General features: G+C 37.0%; 1 protein-coding gene across 11 annotated transcripts in view; it reads left to right on the forward strand.

Annotated features, from left to right (window-relative positions):
• The window catches only part of ABLIM2 (actin binding LIM protein family member 2), a 129,260-nt gene that overhangs the window by 85,328 nt on the left and 23,683 nt on the right, over positions 1-20,249 (forward strand). For 3 of the 11 annotated variants that reach the window (XM_071753419.1, XM_071753412.1, XM_071753420.1), the window contains exons 10-16: positions 1,983-2,129; positions 6,363-6,483; positions 8,008-8,106; positions 13,481-13,582; positions 14,835-14,888; positions 19,241-19,293; positions 19,917-20,061. In XM_071753419.1, coding sequence (XP_071609520.1) covers positions 1,983-2,129; positions 6,363-6,483; positions 8,008-8,106; positions 13,481-13,582; positions 14,835-14,888; positions 19,241-19,293; positions 19,917-20,061 — 721 coding nt within the window. Of the gene's footprint in view, positions 1-1,982; positions 2,130-3,740; positions 3,774-6,362; positions 6,484-8,007; positions 8,107-13,480; positions 13,583-14,834; positions 14,889-19,240; positions 19,294-19,916; positions 20,062-20,249 lie in introns of all 11 variants that reach the window. The other 8 variants (XM_071753413.1, XM_071753416.1, XM_071753417.1 and 5 more) reach the window with 6 other exon arrangements.

The following is a 20,249-nucleotide window of genomic DNA, read 5'->3' on the forward strand; positions in this document are numbered from 1 at the left end:
AATTATACAATTATAAAATTGCATATTACAAATGAAACAGAAATGCTAAACTTAGAGCATGGTTTTAACAGAATCCAAAATACCAGATTGTTGCAGAAATGTCTTCAGGCCTCTTAGCTGTAATTTGAGCTGTCCCAATCAGATTTTAATTCCACTCTTGTATTTGAAAGTAGTGAAATAAATAAAATAAAATGCAATGTAGGCCAAATGTTTGTAGAATTGAGTGATTGGAAAGCAACTGTATCTCTAAGGTGGTTTTCTTATCCAAATTTGCCTACATTTTGATGTTTAAACTGAAAGGAATTACATAGCTAGATAAATTTTACTCCTGACAGTTCTGAAGTCTAGTGGGAGGATCTCAAGTAACACTTCTAGGTGGAGAAATATGGGCTAAAATTATAATAATTCATATTTAATACTCCCAATTCTGAACTTCTTTGGATTCACTAGAATAGTCTCCACAATCCTGGGCACCCTAAAAAAGAAATTATCACAGCCTCCTTGGCCTTCCTTGTAGGCACAGTGATATCCAAAGTCTTCCTGGAACAGACCTGATGGACATACTGTTCCTGATCTTTCCATGACCTGTCCTTGCATTAGAGCTTGCCACTGGCTTCTCAGTGGAGAGGGATTTTTTGTCATTAAGGGGCTATTTCATTGCTCTTTAGCTTCTTAAAGCATCTGCAAGGAAGGTGAGATTTGTAGATAGCCAAAGAAGCATGTATTTCATTAAAATACATTTTTCATTAGTTTTGTGAATGATAATATATGATTGTTATAGAAGCTTTGCTCCACTTTCTTATTCAAGAGGACTCTTCCTCCTTTCCATGTTGCTTACATTCAAATAAATTCATCCATTGTTTTAGAAAAACGGGTAACTGAAAGTTGTCATACAAAATTTTTCCTGTATGGTTAACATAATAGAAAACATCCCTAGAAAATCTGTTGAACTTCTCCTAGCTTACGCTAAAAAAAATATAACCATGGCATACATAAATCCTGGATACTTTCATATTTTTGCACATGGAAAACATTATTACAGCTGATCATACTGAGATTTTCAAAGCATAGCAAGACTCAGTCATTGTTTTTTTGCCAACAAAGAGGTTTGTATTCTGTAAAACCTGAACTGGGAATGAGACAATTACTCTGTCCATTTTTCCACTCTCAATGTGACCAACTTGTTGTATCTGCAAGGCAGTATATGTTGGATACAGTCTTTGTGCAAGTTAACATTATCCTAAGGGTAATTTGTGCAAATGTGGCGTTTTTGTAATTACACTGTTAGAAAAAGTGTAGTAAGAGGAGAATGGGGAGTGATACAGCCATTTCCCTCTTGGCTGTGTGAGTCACATCAAAGGATTTAAACTTTACTTAAGTGGCATCTGTGATCCTCCAGCTAGTCCACCATGGTGCAAATCCATCATCTGCTGGTTTGTGACACATAATTAAAGGCTACTTATACATAGTCAAGAAAGGAGGTGAAGCTGTGGGACATAGCTGAATGGGAAAAATTACAGACCTGACAAACGTTTTTCGTCATCTGGAGAGTGTATGTTAGAAATACGTATTTAATTATTCACTATCGCTTATGGTAGGCAAACACTGCACACCAAAACCCTTTAAAAATGAAGGATGTTTTGCCTGTAAAAGACTGTAATAGCTGTCCCCCAAGCCTCTTTGTGCCACTACCAGTAATCAGGATAAAACCAATAGAACTGGAACGATGCCCTGCTGCTCCCTTTAGCCAGATGAGAGTGACCAGGAAAAGTAGAAAGCACCAATATATATATATATAAAGAAAACAGCAGTACTATTTAGCATTGTTTAGTTAAATATAAGAGATTTAAATTCACACAGACATAAAAAATGGTTTACTACTATGATAATGTCTTTTCTGCCTACACTTATCTGCCCTTCTCTGGTTGCATTCTGATCATTTTCTTTCCTGTTCTCACTGCTTTCTTTCCTCCTTTTCTTAGGCAAAGCTTGGAGATGAAATTCTTGACTACAGGGATTTGGCTGCTCTTCCTAAAAATAAAGCCATCTATAACATTGACCGCCCAGATATGATCTCCTATTCTCCATATATCAGTTACTCTTCAGATGACAGGCATAGTTACGGGGAGGTACTGAAACCTGGGTATTTTTTTACTATGAATTTGAGATTTTATGTGCATCATTGAACATGTTGCTGAACACTCTTCAACATGTGCATAATTGACCAAACAAACAAATAACTAACTTTATAAGTTCAGTTAATTGAGTCTTGTCATCCATTTCTTCACAAGGCATCTTAGCCTTTAAAAAAAAATAGTATGTTCATTTCATTTTTTAGTTTGTGGAAATTAAAGAATTGTTTTCTGTGATAATTTTTGAAACAGATGGCATAATTAAATTAAATTTTTCTGCAAGAGGAATTCTACATGCATGTGGTAGGAAACAGGAGCCATTGTTAATTGTAATACCAAAATCAGAAGCAAAGCCAAATGTCTTTCATGTTTGTTTTGTTTGGTTTTTTTTTTGGAAAGTGTACTATGTTATTTTGGTAATACAACAATGGTATCACTTTCCTATGTATAAATTTCTCTCAGCTGTCCCCTACTAAAGTTCATCCTCATGTTACACATGCATTTCAACCTATTCATATGCAGAGCTAATATTACGTAGCTTGTACTAATGAAATCTAATTTAACTTAGTATTACTAATACTAATTCTGTTTTCTGTGAAGCACATTTGTATATAACTCTTGTCATGCAAGTTAGCTTTCTTTTCCTTAGTATATCTACCCTTTGTTTGAATTTTGGTATCTTTTATAATTTTTGATACTTTCTTACAAATCAAAAATCTTAAATTTACTAGGTATGTTATAAAGTTATGTATGGTCCAGAATGGAAGTCTTGCACTGTTCTCTATAGGTGTACGTGAAATGGGTAGAAATAAATACTAGAAATGGTAGCTATGTTGTTTATAAGAGACACAGTCCTGCTATCACTTACAGCTTTTACATTTAATCTACTACTAAAGTCTCAGTATTACTCTCAGGTAAAGTTCAGCACTTCGTAGATCTTGGAGACTCTCCTGATCCCTCTCTCTACAGTGCTGAGCCACAGTAGCTGTATTACAATGCATTAAAAAAGCTAAAATTGTGTTTAGTAAAGGTTTTTAATAGTATTTAGGTTTCTAAATTTAAAACTGCTTTCCAACCCTGAACTTCAACATCTGGCTGTTACTTGCAGCTGCAAGAAGTTCTGTAGATATGTTCAACTAACCAAATGTAGCATTTAATTTTGACAGGAAAATGAGTGAACAGAATTAATTAAATTACGTAATTAAAAATTAAGTAGTCAGCTCTGAGCAACAAAGTTCTAGTCCAGATTTTGGAGGTGGTTAAATGCATCCTTAGGTAGGGCTTTTGTCTAGTTTCAGGCAGTTGCTTTTAATAGGAGTTTGCCTACTAGCAGTGCCTAGCAGTGCAATACAAGACTTGCCTCACCAGACTCCAGGATTTTGTAGTAAAGAAATCAACAAAAGCTTTTATTAAATTATTTCTATTTTATTCTTATTTATTTATTTTAAAATGCATTAAAAGAAAAACTGCCGTAACTTAATTGACAGGTGTTTTTCCTAACAGTATCGTGTATTATACATGGATATTGCTACTTAAGAGTAGTTCTTCTCACAAGTAACATCATTCATGAATTTGTTTCACTAATTTGTTGTGTGTTGCTGTTTGCAGTCACCTCAGTTGCTCTCTCCAACACCTACTGAGGTAATCCCCCAATGCCTTCATTTTCCTATTCTGACCCATGTTGTGATGCATAAATCTGGTCATATTGATAACCAGCAGCGTCTAAAATATGGGGTTTGCCTCCTGCCTCTACTGTGCATGAGGTTTTATAATTTGTTTTTTGCAGCGTTACTTGTGTTGAATATGTGCTCTGCTTCTGGACTGTCATCTGTATGCATCTACCTTCACTGTCACCCATGTTTCTGCCTTCCAAAATAAAGGTTGTATTGTGGTCACTTTTTCAAGTTGTACTAAATAAATTACGTTGGGAAATATTACTTATGTTTACATTTAAAGCTGTCTGTATGAATTGCCTTGAAATAGTCTTAAGCATAGCTTTCTCCTCTTTTTTTCTTTTTTTCTTTTCTTTTTTTTTTTTCACAAATAGTAAAACTCTTTATACTATTTGTACACACTTACTATTAAGTCATTTGCACATACCTGAACTTCTAGTTCTCTTTATTTTGATGTGCATTAGTGATGAAAAGCCAGTCATTGTTTCAAGATATGTCACCTTGGAAGCAGTTAAAGCATTCCACACATCTTCCCAGATAGTAGCTCAATTACATATCACAAATGTATCATTTCTCCATTATCTCAGTTTTATGTTAAGAGAACTGCATTTCACAATTTTAGTGGAGAATTGAAGGGTTGCAGATCTCAAACTGTCACTATGAGCATTGGTTAAACAGAGATGTTAACCAATAGAAATGTAATGTAACTGATAGTTTTAAAATTAAAAAAATACTATTTAATATTGTATTTCATGAACTTGATTGACTGTTCCCTACAGAGACACAAAGTACACAACAGGTAAGGTATAAAGTAATCAATATGAAACTTTGAAAGATTATAATAATTTCCTTTAAACTGGCTCTCAGTTAGCAATCAGTCATAATGTTATATTCTGGAAGTGATGCTGGTATAGAGATTGGTGCTGCCGTTGTTCATCTGAATTCTCCAGGTTATCCAGCTTTACCATGCTTGCTGTCTTTCTCCAGGGAATCTTTATTCAAATGCTCAGGAATCATAACTGCAAATTTGTCGTGCTTTTTTAAGGGATTTTTATTAGAGGAAAAATTCACTATATGATACAACGGGACACAGCATAGATCGCTAGCTAACACTGCGTGTTTTTTAAATATTATTGCAAGACCTTGATATACTACTTCTAGTGCTCAAGGATTAAGATGGGCATTAAATAATGTAGCCATTTCAGGAGCCAGACAATAGAGGGGCTAGTGGCAGAATACCTACAGAGCTCTGCATGCTTGGGAATGCTTCAGCTACTCTTTTTTTATGTAACTTCTGAAATTTATTCGAAACTAATTTTTGATTTTTGAAAATGCAGTGAAGTGGAAGGAATGGAGCAAACTTGAGACAGGGGTGAAGAACTGATGATGGGAGAACATTGTACATCTCCACAAAGTCAATAATAATCCCAGAGAAGTCAAATGGAAAACATTACTCTAAAGATGAATGGATAGATGTAACTGAGTTGTTCTGATAGGAATCTGGGAGATGATGGTTGGTCTTAGTAGGATGCCCTATGTGTTTGGATGATGAATGATCCAATGTAAGTCACACAGATGCCTAAAGTTGTCTCAGGATTTATTGCAAGTGACTAACACCTGCTGGGGTATAGCATATCTTCACTTGCTCCTGCTGCAATTGGAGGGGGGAAGCATGTTTTCTGAGTATGACTTTTCCTACATGAGCATCTGAGGGTTTCCTTGATTTTTTTCCTAATGAAGTGAGAGAAGCCAGTTCTTGCTTATCTGAAAAGAAACAAGAAAATTGAGTTTACTTTTATAGCTAGTTTTACAAAAAATTATTTCCACATCTAATTCACTTAGTAATGCATTAATTATTAAGAAGACACTGTGTTGCAGTTGTGATTTACATAGGTGTAGAGAGTGAGGGCTTTGAAATGAGTGTACATGCTTTTAAGTGGTTGAAGCCAAGGGCTTAGTGGAAAGTGGGTTGTATGGCTTGCTTTGCACAATGCTGCAGTTTTAATGTTAGTGCTATATAAGAGTTTATATCAGTTACCTGGCTAGTAATGACACTTTTGTAATGTGGCACACTGGGCAATTTGCTGAGCAGACACAATTATTTCTGAGATGTAGCGAAGCCACCAAATGCTGATTTTTGTGTTGCCTGTAACCATTATACATTCATTCCTACAGTTCCAAAGTGACCACAGTACTATCAGGTTATCCTGATCTCATCTTCCACCCACCCATATATGTTCAGGGAATTTTAATGTCCTGAACAACACTTTTGCAGTGCTATGTTCTTTTCAAATTCTGTAGTCATTTTAAATTCATGCATGTGGTGAATTTCTTGGTAACAGGGCTGTTCTCTGATACTTGGCAGAGCTCCTTTGGTCACACTACTCTGGAGGTGCTTACAGCTGAAAGCCACCTCATTCCCTTGGGATTGCATGGAGCTTTATGACAACATCAACTTCCATTAACATGGCACAGAATCATGCAAAATGGTGTATTCTGCCTGTTTCAGAAGTGATTTCTTTTCCTTAGTGACATGTATTTCCTCTCCTGCTCCCAGGGCGATCAAGATGACAGATCTTTCAAGCAGTACAGGACATCCAGTCCCAGCTCTGCTGGGTCACTGGGCTATGGTCGCTACACTCCAACCTCCCATTCTCCTCAGCATTATAGCAGACCAGGTAATTGAAAAGCAGCCTTATTTTTTCTCTAGATTTTTCCACTACTTTGTCGTTTGAAGGACACGGTTCTGGCCCCATCCTTCTTGAAGTTGCACACTGAGTCCACAGCTCTCACAGTGGCAGTGAATGCATGGAAAGCCAAGGGGGTGGTTGAGTGACTTCTTCTCCCTTCTTGTGCCACAGACACAGGGGCTGTGTCTCCTCTCTTCAGTGCAAGAGCTGGAGGAGTGACCACTGATTCTGATGGCTTCTGAAAGCCAAGTTGTTTTAGTTGAGAAGTTGACAAAAATGTTTATTGCAACTTCGGGCTGAAGTGGTAGCTGTGTTGGTGGTGGTGTTGCACAGAGAAGAGGGCTCATGGTGTTTGGTTCCTTGTATCAGAGCCCCATAAAAGAGTTTTTTTGCATTTGGGCACTGTTCAGTTTTATCCTTAGGAATAACCAACTAAATTGTTTTAAATTAATTCTGTTTATTCATCATTTGGGTGGAAATCAGATCATTCAAAAATATTTTCTTGATGTCTTTTTATTTCATTTGAGCTACATTATAATTATAAACTAGTTTGGAAGATTGGGAGTTCTTAATCTTCCCAGTGGAAATGAAAATTCTATGGGTAACATGAACAATTTTTGCAGGATTTGAATATTTGCACTACATAAAGTCCTTGAAGTGGAAATGAGATTGAGTATAAAAGATCACTGAGACAAAAGATCAGCCCCCACTGAAGGTCTGGCAGCTGTGTCATGCTTAAGCTTAGCTGCACACTGCTAAAGCAAGGAGAAAACACAAAAGAAATTCTGTATGAAATCTAATGGTGTTACAGCTTCATTGAAAAGTTAGAAGATAGTCATCATAACTGCTAATTTTAATAATTGCCATTAGTCCTTAAAAATATGTTATCAGGACATTATTACAACTAAGCAAACAAAGATGACTTATGAGAATGTTTTTCACAGTACTTAATCACGTGTATAATTATAAGAATTCAAATAACTTCAGGATGTTTCTTCACACACTCCAATCAGCCATACACCTGAGTGCCCTGCTGCATTTTGAACTCTTACCAGTGTGCACTGGTGGCAGTGAGAACTGGACCCACCCATAGCACAGTTCTCAGAAGAGACGAAGCTCTCTCCCCATTTCATTTCATTAGATCCATTATGGTCATATATCATTCCCTCTTGCATCTTTGGAATATGCAGATATTTCCCTGAGTGCAACTATACTTTCTGTGGTGGCTTTTCTGGAATATTTTCCGATGCGTTACATTATTAGCATTTTATACAGTATTTCAGTCTGCAGAAAGCCTGTGTCCCTGGGCCAGCCACATAGTGTGGCCACTGTGATGTTTTTAGCAATAAATAAGAAGAAAGATGAAGTCTTAAATATAAACTATACATTCTCTAAGCATCAGGAGGAAAATGTTCCTGAAAAAAAAAAACCAAAAAAGGATGGCATAGTAATTTGTGGGTTTCAGTAAGTGAACTAAATAGTTTATTTTCACTTACTCTCTGTTGCCCCCAGCTGGTACTCAGAGTCTTGGTACCAGTAGCTGCATCTCCCTGCCCCAACACCCAAGCCTTACATCTACATTCAGACATCATTACATCCCTTTCTTCAAAGGTAAGGTCGAGGAATGCAAAAACGTGCTGTGATACTGTAGACTTATTCAGATGTGTTTCACTTTTATGTCTGTGCAAGCATGGCTTCCACTTGGATAAAATTTGTAAAAATTTTGTGCAAGTGCTTTCTTGATGTCTTCTGTAAGTTTTAAGAACTGAGTGGGTATGGGTTGTTTTATTTTTGTCTTTTATGAGTAAGTGTTAAGTGTTTTTAAAGGGGTGGAGGGAAGGCATTAGATTTTCTAATGAAAATGAGAGAGAAATAATTTAAAAGTCTATTTGTCTGAAATACAGTGTCTACCCTCTTTTCATGATGATAAATAGATACTGTAACAAGCTTAAATGTTGAGTCCTACACTGAATGATAGTATTGTAACCTTCTAACCTACATTTAGGGATTCTTCATATTATTTGTAGCATTACAAAAAAGTATGGCAGATAAGCTTCACTGATTAGCAAATAATGGTATAAAACAGAGTAACTGAATTTAGTTTCCTTTCCATTAAATCTTTTTTTCAGTGGCTATTAACTTTTAATGACCTCTATGTTGTGGGTGTGAGACAGTAACAAGAAGTGTTAAGAACTTTTGAGGCAAAGGCTATTTTTTTTTTTACTAGTTAGTTGAATGTCAGAAAGAAGACATTCAGTTACCATGTCTTGCCCTAAGTCTGTCCTCTCTTGTAGTGATGTAGTGGGGAGATGACATGAATGATGAATGCCAAACATTTTCAGTGCTTGTTCCTTGACTCAGTACTGCTTGATTAAATAAAGCAAAACTGTTCTTCTTGCCTTTGTAACCGTTACAGAAAAGGAAGTGACGCTCTGCAGGAGCCTGACTTGCAAACTCAAATAAATAGCAGACGCTCATCACCTTTGGAATAAACACTAATACATCTTCATTGGGTCCTCGTACCCAAAAACAGTTCTGTCCAAAATCAGCTGAATTTCACTTTTATGAACAGAATTGGACTCGAGTCTCCCACATATGATGCCCAAGAAAAAATTTTGGAAGAAAAAGCTGATGAGCCTAAACTAAATATTGCCATTTTAAAGTCTGCCTGCAAAACTCCTTCCTCTACCCACAAGCACCCAGACAGGCACACACCCTGTATTCCCTTAGGCACTGCGTGAACAAGTTTTTGATCTGTCCTATAAGTTTGGACAATATCATCCAACCTGGCAAGGAAAATCTTTGTAGTGTATTGGAAGCTCTTTTTCAAAAGCCAGCCTGCAGTTGCTTAGCAGCACTCCTGATAAACAGAGCTTCTGTGCAGTGCTACCTGCTATTGCTCAGAGCAGCAGCAATTACCTTGTGCTGCTCTTCAGAGGAAAAAATCCTCAAGTGGGCAGCTCCTTGTGCCCAAACAATTATTAGGAGTGTGATCAAAATGATACTACTTTGCAATTCTGTAGCACTTCTTATCAAGGAGCTAAAATATTTTGCAAGCAGTAGCTTACAGTGCCTCAGTGTGCTCCTGGGAGGCAGGCGAGCCTGTTTGTGATTTTTCCACCCAGGTAAATGTGAGCCCTGTGGAGGCTGTGGAGATTATCTGCTTTTTCATGCTGAGTTGATGTCACAATCTGAAAGGAGTCAGAAGCTTTGTTCCCATCCTCTTCAAGTACTCTGAATTTTTTTTTTTTTCCTTGGCTTGAGAAGCCTTTTGGGGGCATCACGGTGTTATTTTTTTCTCTTCAAAGTGATTTGTGTGGGAAGAGCAGGATTGTAAAACTAGTTAACCATGGCCAATATTGCCACTTGAGTTTTTAAAAAGTTAAATCACACTAATTTACATACTTTTATTATATAAAAATTAAAATTCTAAATAATAATAGATGCTAGATAATAAAGTTAATAATACGAGAAGTGATCTTTGTAAAACCAACACTATGCAATCATCAGTAAAGATATTTCTTTAAGCTTCCAAGAGACAGAAATGTTACTACCCTGGGGAAATTAAAACAGGCAGAATTTCCCTTTTGACTTCACTGAGTTTGCATCATAATCATCCTTAAAATTACATGGTTTTTCATTTTTCTAGCAAAAAATATGGTTACCGAGTTCCAGTTCTTTCTTCAGTATACTGTAGTCTAGCTCCCATGAAGTGTAACAGGATGAGCTTTTCTTTGTCATGCAGACAAATTATTTGGTTGTGCTCTTAAGGATTTTTGTCATCAAAATAAATCCTCGCTTCACAGTTCATGTCCCTGCAGAACTGTGGGGAGTGATATTCCAAGTCCCTGTGCTTGGTGTAACTCTTCCCCTTGAGGTGATGGAGTCAGTGAGTATCCAGGCTGTGCTGAGCCCTACTGAAAACATGCTTCATTAACATTTGGTGGAAAGTATCTTGCCTTTCTAGTGCAGGAGTACAGCTTCTGAAGCCCATTTATTTGGCTTTTTGAGCTTGAAAAGAATTAGTCATCAAGCGTCAGAAAACTTTGTCTTGATTAATGCACCATGTACAGAAATATTAAAGGATCCAGTTTCGGAAGGAGGCTCTGGTGTCTCCCTCATTAGGCCAGGCCACTGGTATCTGTTGTTCAGTCCTGAACTTAGCTCTGACTGCAACTCCTTATCAAGTTTCACACCTTATCGATGAGATAATAGCTGACTAGGAAGGAGTTATAAACAAGATGATACTTTTTCTGACAATCCCTTGAAAAGGGAGCCTGGTCTGAGCTCTGACCAGTTGGCTACACACACAAACAAGGTTAAAAGAGCAGCCTACCCTGTCAGTAGCCAAAAGACACAATGAAATTTCTGTGGTTGACAGTCAAGTTCAAAGTAAAGTTTCCCAGATTCTTTCCAAGTTAAATAAAATACAGGGAAGAGTTCACAATTCTGTTGTTTTGTTCTGCACTGACCAGTAGAGCAGATCACGGGCTGCAACTACTTGCGGAAAAAGACAAACCCAAAAGTTTGAAAAATATCTTTCTCTGGAAGTTTCATTTTCTTTTCTCTGAGACCTCACTTGAAGTTCTTCTACAATGTAAACTTTAATTTTAAAGATTTTTATTGTGGGTTCTATGAAATATTTTTCTGGTGTTACTACACATCTGCTTTCTACACAGGTCTTCGGTTTACTTTGTAACATTATTTTTGTAACTTATTTTTTTATGCCAAATGTGAAATACAACTGCTCTTTTGTGTTTGTCCAAATCAAAGGCAGACTTATCAATATGATTAAATGTGTGTGGGCTTGTTTGAGTGGGCTGCAAGAAGAACTTTTTGCCTCGTTTAATCCTTAATTATTCCCCTTTGGGCAAGTTAGAGATGATGGCCATGGTGGCTTTGTAAACTGCTCCACCCACTTGCATTGAGCAGTTCATGGATTTGCTGTTCCCTGGCACTTGTGCTTGCATCCTGTTCTTTACAAGTCTTTTACTCTTAATCAAGATTCCTCCTGATTCCCTGCTGATTCTCTCCCCTGTCCTTGAGGAATGACTCTCTCTGTGTGTATGATGCAAGCACCATGGTGTCACTGCTCAATGAAGTAATGATTCATGCAATTCAGAGATGAATATTGATTTTAATAATATGGTAATTTTAATTAAATGAGGAGTTAATATGCTGTGAAAATAACTTGAAACCTTTAATTTTCTTTTTAAATTAAAAAAAATTCAATAGTAACATCACTTTGAACTGAAGATATTTGAGGTTATTTGAGTTCTAAAGGACCCTATTTGCATAATGGTCTGCCACTGCTCTTTGCATTCAAAGTTGGAGTGACATTGTGGCCTATTGGGATGCCCAAGCATCTGGCAGAAAGCAGCAAAAAAAGGAGGGTACTGATAGATGTGCTGTGAAAACTTGTTGCCATATCTTTCCTTCCAAGAGCAAAGTAGGGAATCAAGAGACTGGAAAGCCATTAGGTTCCTTGTCTGAGCAAAACTTGATTGCAAACTGGTGGTGACACACCAGATTTTTTGTAATGCCATAATTCTTCTCTGACTTTTTGGAAGGACCACAGCACATGCAGTTGTAACTTCACTTCCTCAGCTGCTCTGATTGCATTTTCTTCATTGAGAAATCATTATCATTGAGTACACCGTGGCTCTGGCTGCATAGTTTTAGAGTTATAATTTTTCACCAGCTGTGAAAAAAACAGAGACTAAATTTAAAACAGATGAGCTTGTGTATCATCATGAGATGCACAGCACACTCTTCTGACCTGGTCTGGCCTACTTCTGCTCCCATTGAACTCAGTGGCAGTACCCAGTTGGCTGCAGTGGTGTGTGTCAAAGCTGGCTTTGGTGACAGACCGATGACCATGTGTCCACTGCTTGTCAACAGAGGCAAGGGATCTGCAGAGACCACCTCCATGGGCATGGCCTACACGGTTATGGTAATCCATGAATTTTATGGTTATAAAACTTCCCCGCCCTGAGAGCAGAACTCAGACAGAACTCAGTGTTCTGAGCTTCTGCACTCTCTTTACCCCCAAAAAGTTGCTATAATTTTCAGTGTTGCTAGCCGGTAAATTTGTGCTCCATCCACAGTAAAACGCTAACAGCAAACTAACAGCCATTTTGTGTTAGAAAATGTCATGTTTGGCTTCTAGTTGCTTAACAGTGCTGTAAATTAATTGGATTTTACAAGTCCCAAAAAAGTAGAGCTTTACTTTTTTGTTTGCCAAGTGGCACTATAATGCCATAGAGTGTTCTTTGGGGAAATTAGCTGAGAGGAAATAGATGGCACCTAATCAGCTTTTGACAAAATGATGATGGATGGATCAATCCTATATATATCTTGAGATTTTGTAAAGTGACTATGGCATTATAGACCCATGACTTGATAATCCAACCTTGTTTGCATAGTTATAAAATGCTGTGGCATGTTACCTGTGGGAAAGGTTTTCAATTAAGAACCAAATCTCAGCATCTGTTTCTGTCACTGATATATGCAGGAATATTTGATTTAAATGTAGCAGCTGTTTTTAGTCTAGTCCTGCTTTGAGATGTTTTAAACACTACAGAGTTATTTCATTACTGGTTTCAGGGGCAGGCCAAGAGCTGTAGTTTTAAAATTTTCAAAAACTTTATTGGTAGATTGTTCACTTAAGGCTATGCAAAACACATTACAAGACTGTGGATGTAGTTATCCTTTTATTTTTCTTTTCTTTATTAAAATGCTGTTAAAAGAGAAACTGGTTTCCAAGTGGGGCAGTTTAATCCAATATTATCTGTCAGATATTAATGATGGGATGTTTGGAGACTGAGCCAATACACTGTGCTAAAAATTAATGTTTTACAAAGAACATATATTTAAAACTGTTGGATTAACAAGTCATTCTGAACAAGCTTTTATGCTTGAAGTACTATACTTTGCTTTCCATTTTTTTTTCTTTTATCTGCTTTCTTTGCTTTTCCCCTTGGAGGCAGTGAAAGTGGTCGGAGCACTCCAAGCTTATCCATGTATTCAGACAGCAAATCTTCACCTTCTGTCTATCAGCAGGCTCCTAGGCATTTCCATATTCCAGGTAGGCACTCGCTACTTAGATTGGATCTTGAACTGATGGCATCTGTTTATTCTCTTCTGAGTGCAAGTCTTTTCTTGCATTAATTTGTGAACTTTGAACTGCGAGAGAAGAAAATGTCTGATAAGTGAAAATCTGTTCACTGTTAAACCTAGCCTCAGAAATAAAGGAGTTGAGAGCTGTGTGCTTATGTGTGTATATATATATGTAAAAATGCACTAGAGGAGGCAAACAGCAGCAAATGTTATTAAGCCTACAAAGGTACTATTATTTATAGTGCCATGGGTGCATAGTTCTGTTGCATTAATGTGCAGAAGGGTAGGCTGAAGGGGTTTTGTATTTTTCTTTATCCATCTGCTCTCTGAATTAGAGAGTGATATTAATATAGACTTCAAAAATAGATAGAAGGCTGCAGACCTCCAGGACACTGACTGTGACTGTCTTTGTGTGTGTACTGTACTATTTTCAAGTTCACATACAGTTCACAGGCACTTTTATTCTAAATCCTTTTAGCTTTTTGTCTGCTAAGGATGTCTACCTGCTCTATGGAACAGTTTATTTATTTTTGGCTTCTGGGTTTAATGTTTCTGTAAACACCCTGTAATTAGGTTTGTATCTGCTCAGGTCAAAGGAAATCTGATGTCTGTACAACATGATGTGGGAACCCTGGTCTGTGGCTCTGAGGGCTTTAAAAAAAAATCCTGGCTGGGCAGATTACCTATATAATTCAAAATATAGGCAGACTACAAGATTTCCTCTAAGAATGTTGGGCATTTCCTGTGTAAACTTCTGTATCTGAACATGTACACTTTCTTCATAATTAATGGAGAAAGACTCTTTTCATGTGTATAACAGTCATCTGTTGTGCCTGTACAGGAATTTTGTTTTAAGCAATGACAAACGTAGCCAGATTTCTCTTTGCTGTCTGTGAAGTATATATTGGTATTGAAGATATGGTTATGTGGTTACCCAACACAACAGCAAACAGATGCCACTCAAGGTGTCTTAAAGCATTTTGTGGGACTAAGGGGGGATTTTGCTGCATAGGTAGGTGTAGCAAATATTTCACATTTATAAAGATGATGGGGAAGAATTCATTTTCTTGTAATAATTAGTGAATGACAGGTGGCTGAATGAATGTGTGGTCTTTGTTCAAGTGTTTGCATTGTTGTGTTGTTGAGAGGAGAGAAGAGCAGCATGGTCTGAACTGCTTGCTTACTCTTTTATTCTTTCCTTTCTCTTTCCTCTTTCTCAGACACTGGTGTAAAAGATAACATCTATAGGAAACCTCCTATCTACAAACAGCATGGTACAGTCTGCTTTTCCCTCCTGCGGTTTTCTCTACATGGCTTGTAAAGAAGTGCATGTTGATTTCCAGATTATTCTCTGTAGTCTTTGCAGTTTATGTCCCTACAATCTGAAATAGAAAAGGAAAAAAAAATAACAAGAAAATAAAAAAGCATTTTGTATAACATGTTGTCCAAGGATTCAGTATGTTCTCTAAAATTGGGCTAATAACTTCAAAACAGTTTTCTTATTTATGGAAGGATATAAAATACATAAATAATAATAAATAATAAATACATAAATACATATAAAATACATAAATATAGAAGGTTGCTCTCCTATTTTCAGTCCATGCCTTGGGCTAGAACAAATTCAGTAGCTGATAAAATCAGCGAGATACGATTGGAAAACCTTTGGTTGAGCCAGCACCACCAAGACTGCTCTCTGAGTATCTAAACAATAGCAGACAATATGTGATGTTTTATGCCACTGAGAACTTGGCTTAAGACTCTAGTAAATATAAAAGAATAGAAATACAAATCTGTGTTCATCTGTTATTGCTTTTGCTGTACATTTAACTAATCAACATCAATGCAATTTCTATGTTGATGTCAGTACCTTTGTGGTCTCAGTGATGTTTGACAGTGGCCTTAGTTCATGCACCTTGAAAGGCACTCAGAAGCAAAGGAAAAAAAAAAGCTTAATATAAAAGTTCCCCCAACAAAAAATAGAATTTTAATCATGATTGCTAACCTTCCTGGGGATGCATGAGGAAAAAAATAAATATCAGAGGTGTTCATCACACTGTAAGCTGCTGCTAATTAATATTATGTGTGTCCATTCTCCCATACTTTTGCTTTAACTGGTAACTGATAACTTTCCATGAATCAAAATTTAGGGAACTGCATTTGCATCACTGGCTTTATGGTCAGAACAAGGAAAATTTACATATTTTTCTGTTGTGGTAATAGGGGAGTTTAACTGATCTTAAAATATTCAATTAACATTTAGTTTAAGAAACAGTGCTTTTATATAGTTATTTTTATACTATCACAGAAAATTACCTTTATTTCTGGTTTGAATTAAGTTCTAGTTTTGATCTGATACAGTAATAGGAGAAAGAAAATTATTGACTGGTGTCTCCCAACTGAGTGAGTCAGCCTGACACCTCTGCTCTTCCTGGTGCGTCATTCCAAGCAAGCAGATTCAGATAACCTCTGGGGGCTGTCTGTGTATGGCTCTGAGCGAAGTCAGACTTACTGACGTTTCCATGCCCCTTAGGTGTCAGTCTTTGCTAGACATTTTCTTCTCACTATGTCCTAATCTTGGGCAAACTAATGTTACCCAAAGGCAAAAAGACAGGATGGGTTTGGTTTAGTGCCTGACTTCCTGAAATCTGCCAACCTTATAGTCTGCTCTCTATTTCCTTCTTGTCTTTAGATGAACAAATCATTTGAGGCAAATACTCACGCTGAGAAAAAAACCAAACCAAACCAAAACTACTGACATGGGAAGAAGTTGAATATTACAGTGGTGTTTGGAAAGATCATGAGCAAATGCAAAGTTGCAATCATCCGGTGCAAATCAGTATAGCTTCACTGATTCAGAGATCACAATCTAATGATGTGGCTCCAATGTCCCATATACTGGCTGTGTAATATAATTTTGTTTGCAAATAGGATTCTAAGCAGCAGCTTTGGTTTTTCGCTCCAGACAAGGCATTTTTAATATTTATTTACTGCCTATTAGATATCCAGCCAATGTCAGGGTTACATCAGTTTTGCACAGTTCTATGGAGTTGTTCCTTGTATTCACTGGAGTGAGTGGACAATTAAATTATCAAGTCATCAGTCTCTATAGGTTAACAAGGATGTAAGTTTTAAACTTTCTTTTATAGATTACAGATTTTCTGAAAGTTTTTGCTGAAAATACACACTCATTTTTCTACTCGGGTAAAACGTAATTTACTCTAACTCAAAAAAGCCAACCCAAACCAATCAAAAAATCAATGAACTTTTCTTTCAATAAGTATATATATATATATATAAAGAGATAAATAAATAAAGTAGAATAAAATTTAGCTTTTATTATGAAAGAGCAACCAGCTAAAGCATGAAGGTGAGCAACTGATGAATCAGCTTCTCAAGCTAATGGAACACTGAACTGATACATGCTGAACAGGAGCCAGAGAACATTCCTTTGTTGAAGAGACCAAGTTTGAACAAACAAGCACAAAAATGTTCTTTAAAACAAAAAATGTGAGAAGCTCTTCCAAAACATTTGATTCTAAAAGGTTTCAGTTCCAGCACTGCCCAAGAGTTTAAGTGTAACCACAGCTTCTGTTTCTATTGTAAACACCCAACTTCAGAATGAAAAAAAGAGGTCTAAGAATGGGACTTACAAGAGATCAGGCTGAAGGCTTGGTGGAGAAAGCGAAGGGTGTGGGAGCCTGTGTTCATTTCTGTGTGTTCATGGTTTTAAAATATTTGAACAGAGTAGCCCTGTAGCATTTGTTTGAATATCTCATGGAAGCCTCTCATCTGAAGCCTCTGAATATATGCTTTGGATTGCTTTGAAAAAATCCATGCGTTGAAACAAAAACAGTTTCAAAAAATGCATCAGAATCTCAATATGGGCTTCTGATTTAGTGAGGGCAAGATCCATACATATAACCTGGAACAACAGAAGGATGTGCTCCCAAAATAGCAGTGGAACAGGTTTAAGTCCTTGGTGCAGTGTAGGGACATTATTCTTCATCTGTCATACATAGATATTCCATTCTATTTCTTTCTCAGAGAAGCAGCTTGTTATTTCAGGAAAATGCTCTAGTCAGGATGCTACTAGCTAACTGTGAAAAACTTCAAGTTTTTGGTAGTGCTGCTTTTGTCATATGTCACAGCTTTGTTTTGCCACATTAAATTGAGTTAAAACCCTCTAAAGTGACAGATTTTCACCTCTAACCCATAGCTTTTTTGCCTTACAGGAATTTGTCATTTTTTTAAGTATCACCTTCTAAAAAAAAAAAAAGGAAAAAACACAAAAACCCCAAAACAGTTAACAGTGAGCTGTATAATGACACCAGAAAATAAAACAGAATAACACTGCAATGCTAATGGTGGTGGCCTTACACATCTGATGCTTAGATGTAGGGCAGTTGTTCCCAGCCAGCTGGGAGTGTTAGAGCAGTTATGGTGGGGGAAATTGATCTCCTCCTCACCCCTGTGTCAAGGAGTCCCATCTGAGCCTTGGCTTCTCTAGAGTCCTACTTCTTTTATGATGTTGGTGATTTGGTGATAATAGTTGGTTTCTTGCTGCATTGCATTGCATGGGGCTCAGGCACTGCAGGCAACCCCCTTGTTGGGATGACTTCTCATGGGCTTATGATTATGTTGGATCGTGGCATTAATGCACTTTTGTACCATTATGCTCTCCCCAAACCAACACAGAATGATAAAAATGCAAGTAGCACTCAAATATTGAAAAGCTAATTGAAATGGTGTAAAATTGGCTCAAAAGCTTTCTCTAAGATTCTGAAGTGTAACTCAGTGTTTGGAACAATATGCTGGCATCTAAAAGAGAAGGAAAAACACAGGTAATACTTGGGAACTGTCTATTGAACAGCTTTTAGGTTTTCAGCTAGTTTTCAGTTTTGCTTATCAGCAAGTAAGAAAGTTACAAGACAATAAGCAATACTAAAATATAAGCAATATTTATTTTGTTAAATATTATTTAAGAGGGTGATATAGTCAGAAAAGTGGTTAGTCACAGAATTTTGAGTTGAAATAGGAGTCTGATGTGGCTTCTCATGCAGACTTTGTGAAGAGGCAATAACATATTTGTTCCTATCTTCTTTTACCATCATTGCTTAGCCTTTCTGGGAACACAGGAGGCCCAGTTGTGCAGACCACAAAATATCTATGTAACCATATGTACCTTCATGGTAATGCAAAAGAATGGGGAAATTACTTGTTCCTGTGTGCACTAACCATATAAATCTGTCCTTAAGTTATGATAAAGGTTTTTTTTCCCCCTCAATCATCACAAAAAGTAGTTTCTTCCTAAAAAGACATTTTCAAAATCTAGCAGGAATAGCTTGCCTAAATTCACTGTATCCAAAAGGATTACTGTAATAATTTCAAAAATATTTTAAGTAATTCTTTGAAACCATAGCTCTACACATCAAATTTTCAGCTCTGGGTTGATGTTTTGGTTTTGGGTGGGTTTTTTGGGGGTTGTTTTTTTTTTTCCTGTGTGTGGGTTTTTTTTTTATTTCTTTTTTTACTCTCAAAAATATTTGGAACATAACAACATTCAAAACAGAAGAAGAAAAAGATGTAATCCATTATGTTTTTTTAAATTACCTTAATCTTCCAGCAGCAAGAAGATCAGAAGGGGAGGATGGAAGCTTGGATCAGGACAGTAAGAAGGTAACGATCAGAAAGAACAAAAGAGAGTAGTTTATTGGTCTTTCTTGAAACAACTGCTTTTTAAAACATGTTCATACATAAGGTATTCTTTCATATTACTGTAGTAATCATTACTGCTTTTAAGTCTTTCCAAGAAGATACAGAAAAGCTTGAAATCTGATCCGTGGCATTTAGAGTCTATATTCTACAGTGAAGAAAGAAATAGGGTTATTGAAATTAAGAGGAGTTAGCTCATGGATTTTCACTCAGTCTCAAGATATACATGGGTTATCCAGCTAAGCTGCTGGACTTTTACTTAGGATGCTTATTAACATACAAGAAAAATGTTACAGAACATTAGTAATAGGAAAATTTCATAGTGCATCCTCTAAAATGGGATGCAGCAGCCAGCTTAATTAACAGAGGAACTGTCCTCAGCCCAGCTGAAAGTTGGGAGTTTTTGGTAGCTGTGGCTTCTAACAGGGAGTCCCATGATACAATTAACTTTTATCCTTTGATAAGGAAAGGAACAAGTTGCAGTGAGCATAAATACACAACCAGTTCACCAGACTTCCCAGGCAGGTAAAGTAGAACTGCATTCATCTTAAATCCTGAATCATGTAACAGGCTTTTATCATTTTCAGCTAAAGACCAGTTGGCTTATTCTGAAAGGGGATATGGACACCAGAACAAATTCCCCAGATTCAGACACCCGGTCCCTGTCTCTTACTGCCAGAAGTGACAGAGAAAACTTCCCAAGGGCACAGGAGGGCACTGCTGGCTACTCCCGTGAGTACTGTGCTGGCTTTCCATTAGGTGGGGGGGGAGTACCAGGCAGATGGTTAACTTGTACTAATTACTCCTTGATCCAAACTGTATTTTGAATATTAGTAGAGCCATTTCTTCTGTACCATGGTCAAGCATAAAGAACACTTTTGCTCCCCAGGTTAATTTAGATTAGGCATTTTTTTATTATT

The sequence above is a fragment of the Heliangelus exortis genome, chromosome 10 (assembly GCF_036169615.1).
Source record: "Heliangelus exortis chromosome 10, bHelExo1.hap1, whole genome shotgun sequence".
NCBI lineage: Eukaryota > Metazoa > Chordata > Aves > Apodiformes > Trochilidae > Heliangelus > Heliangelus exortis.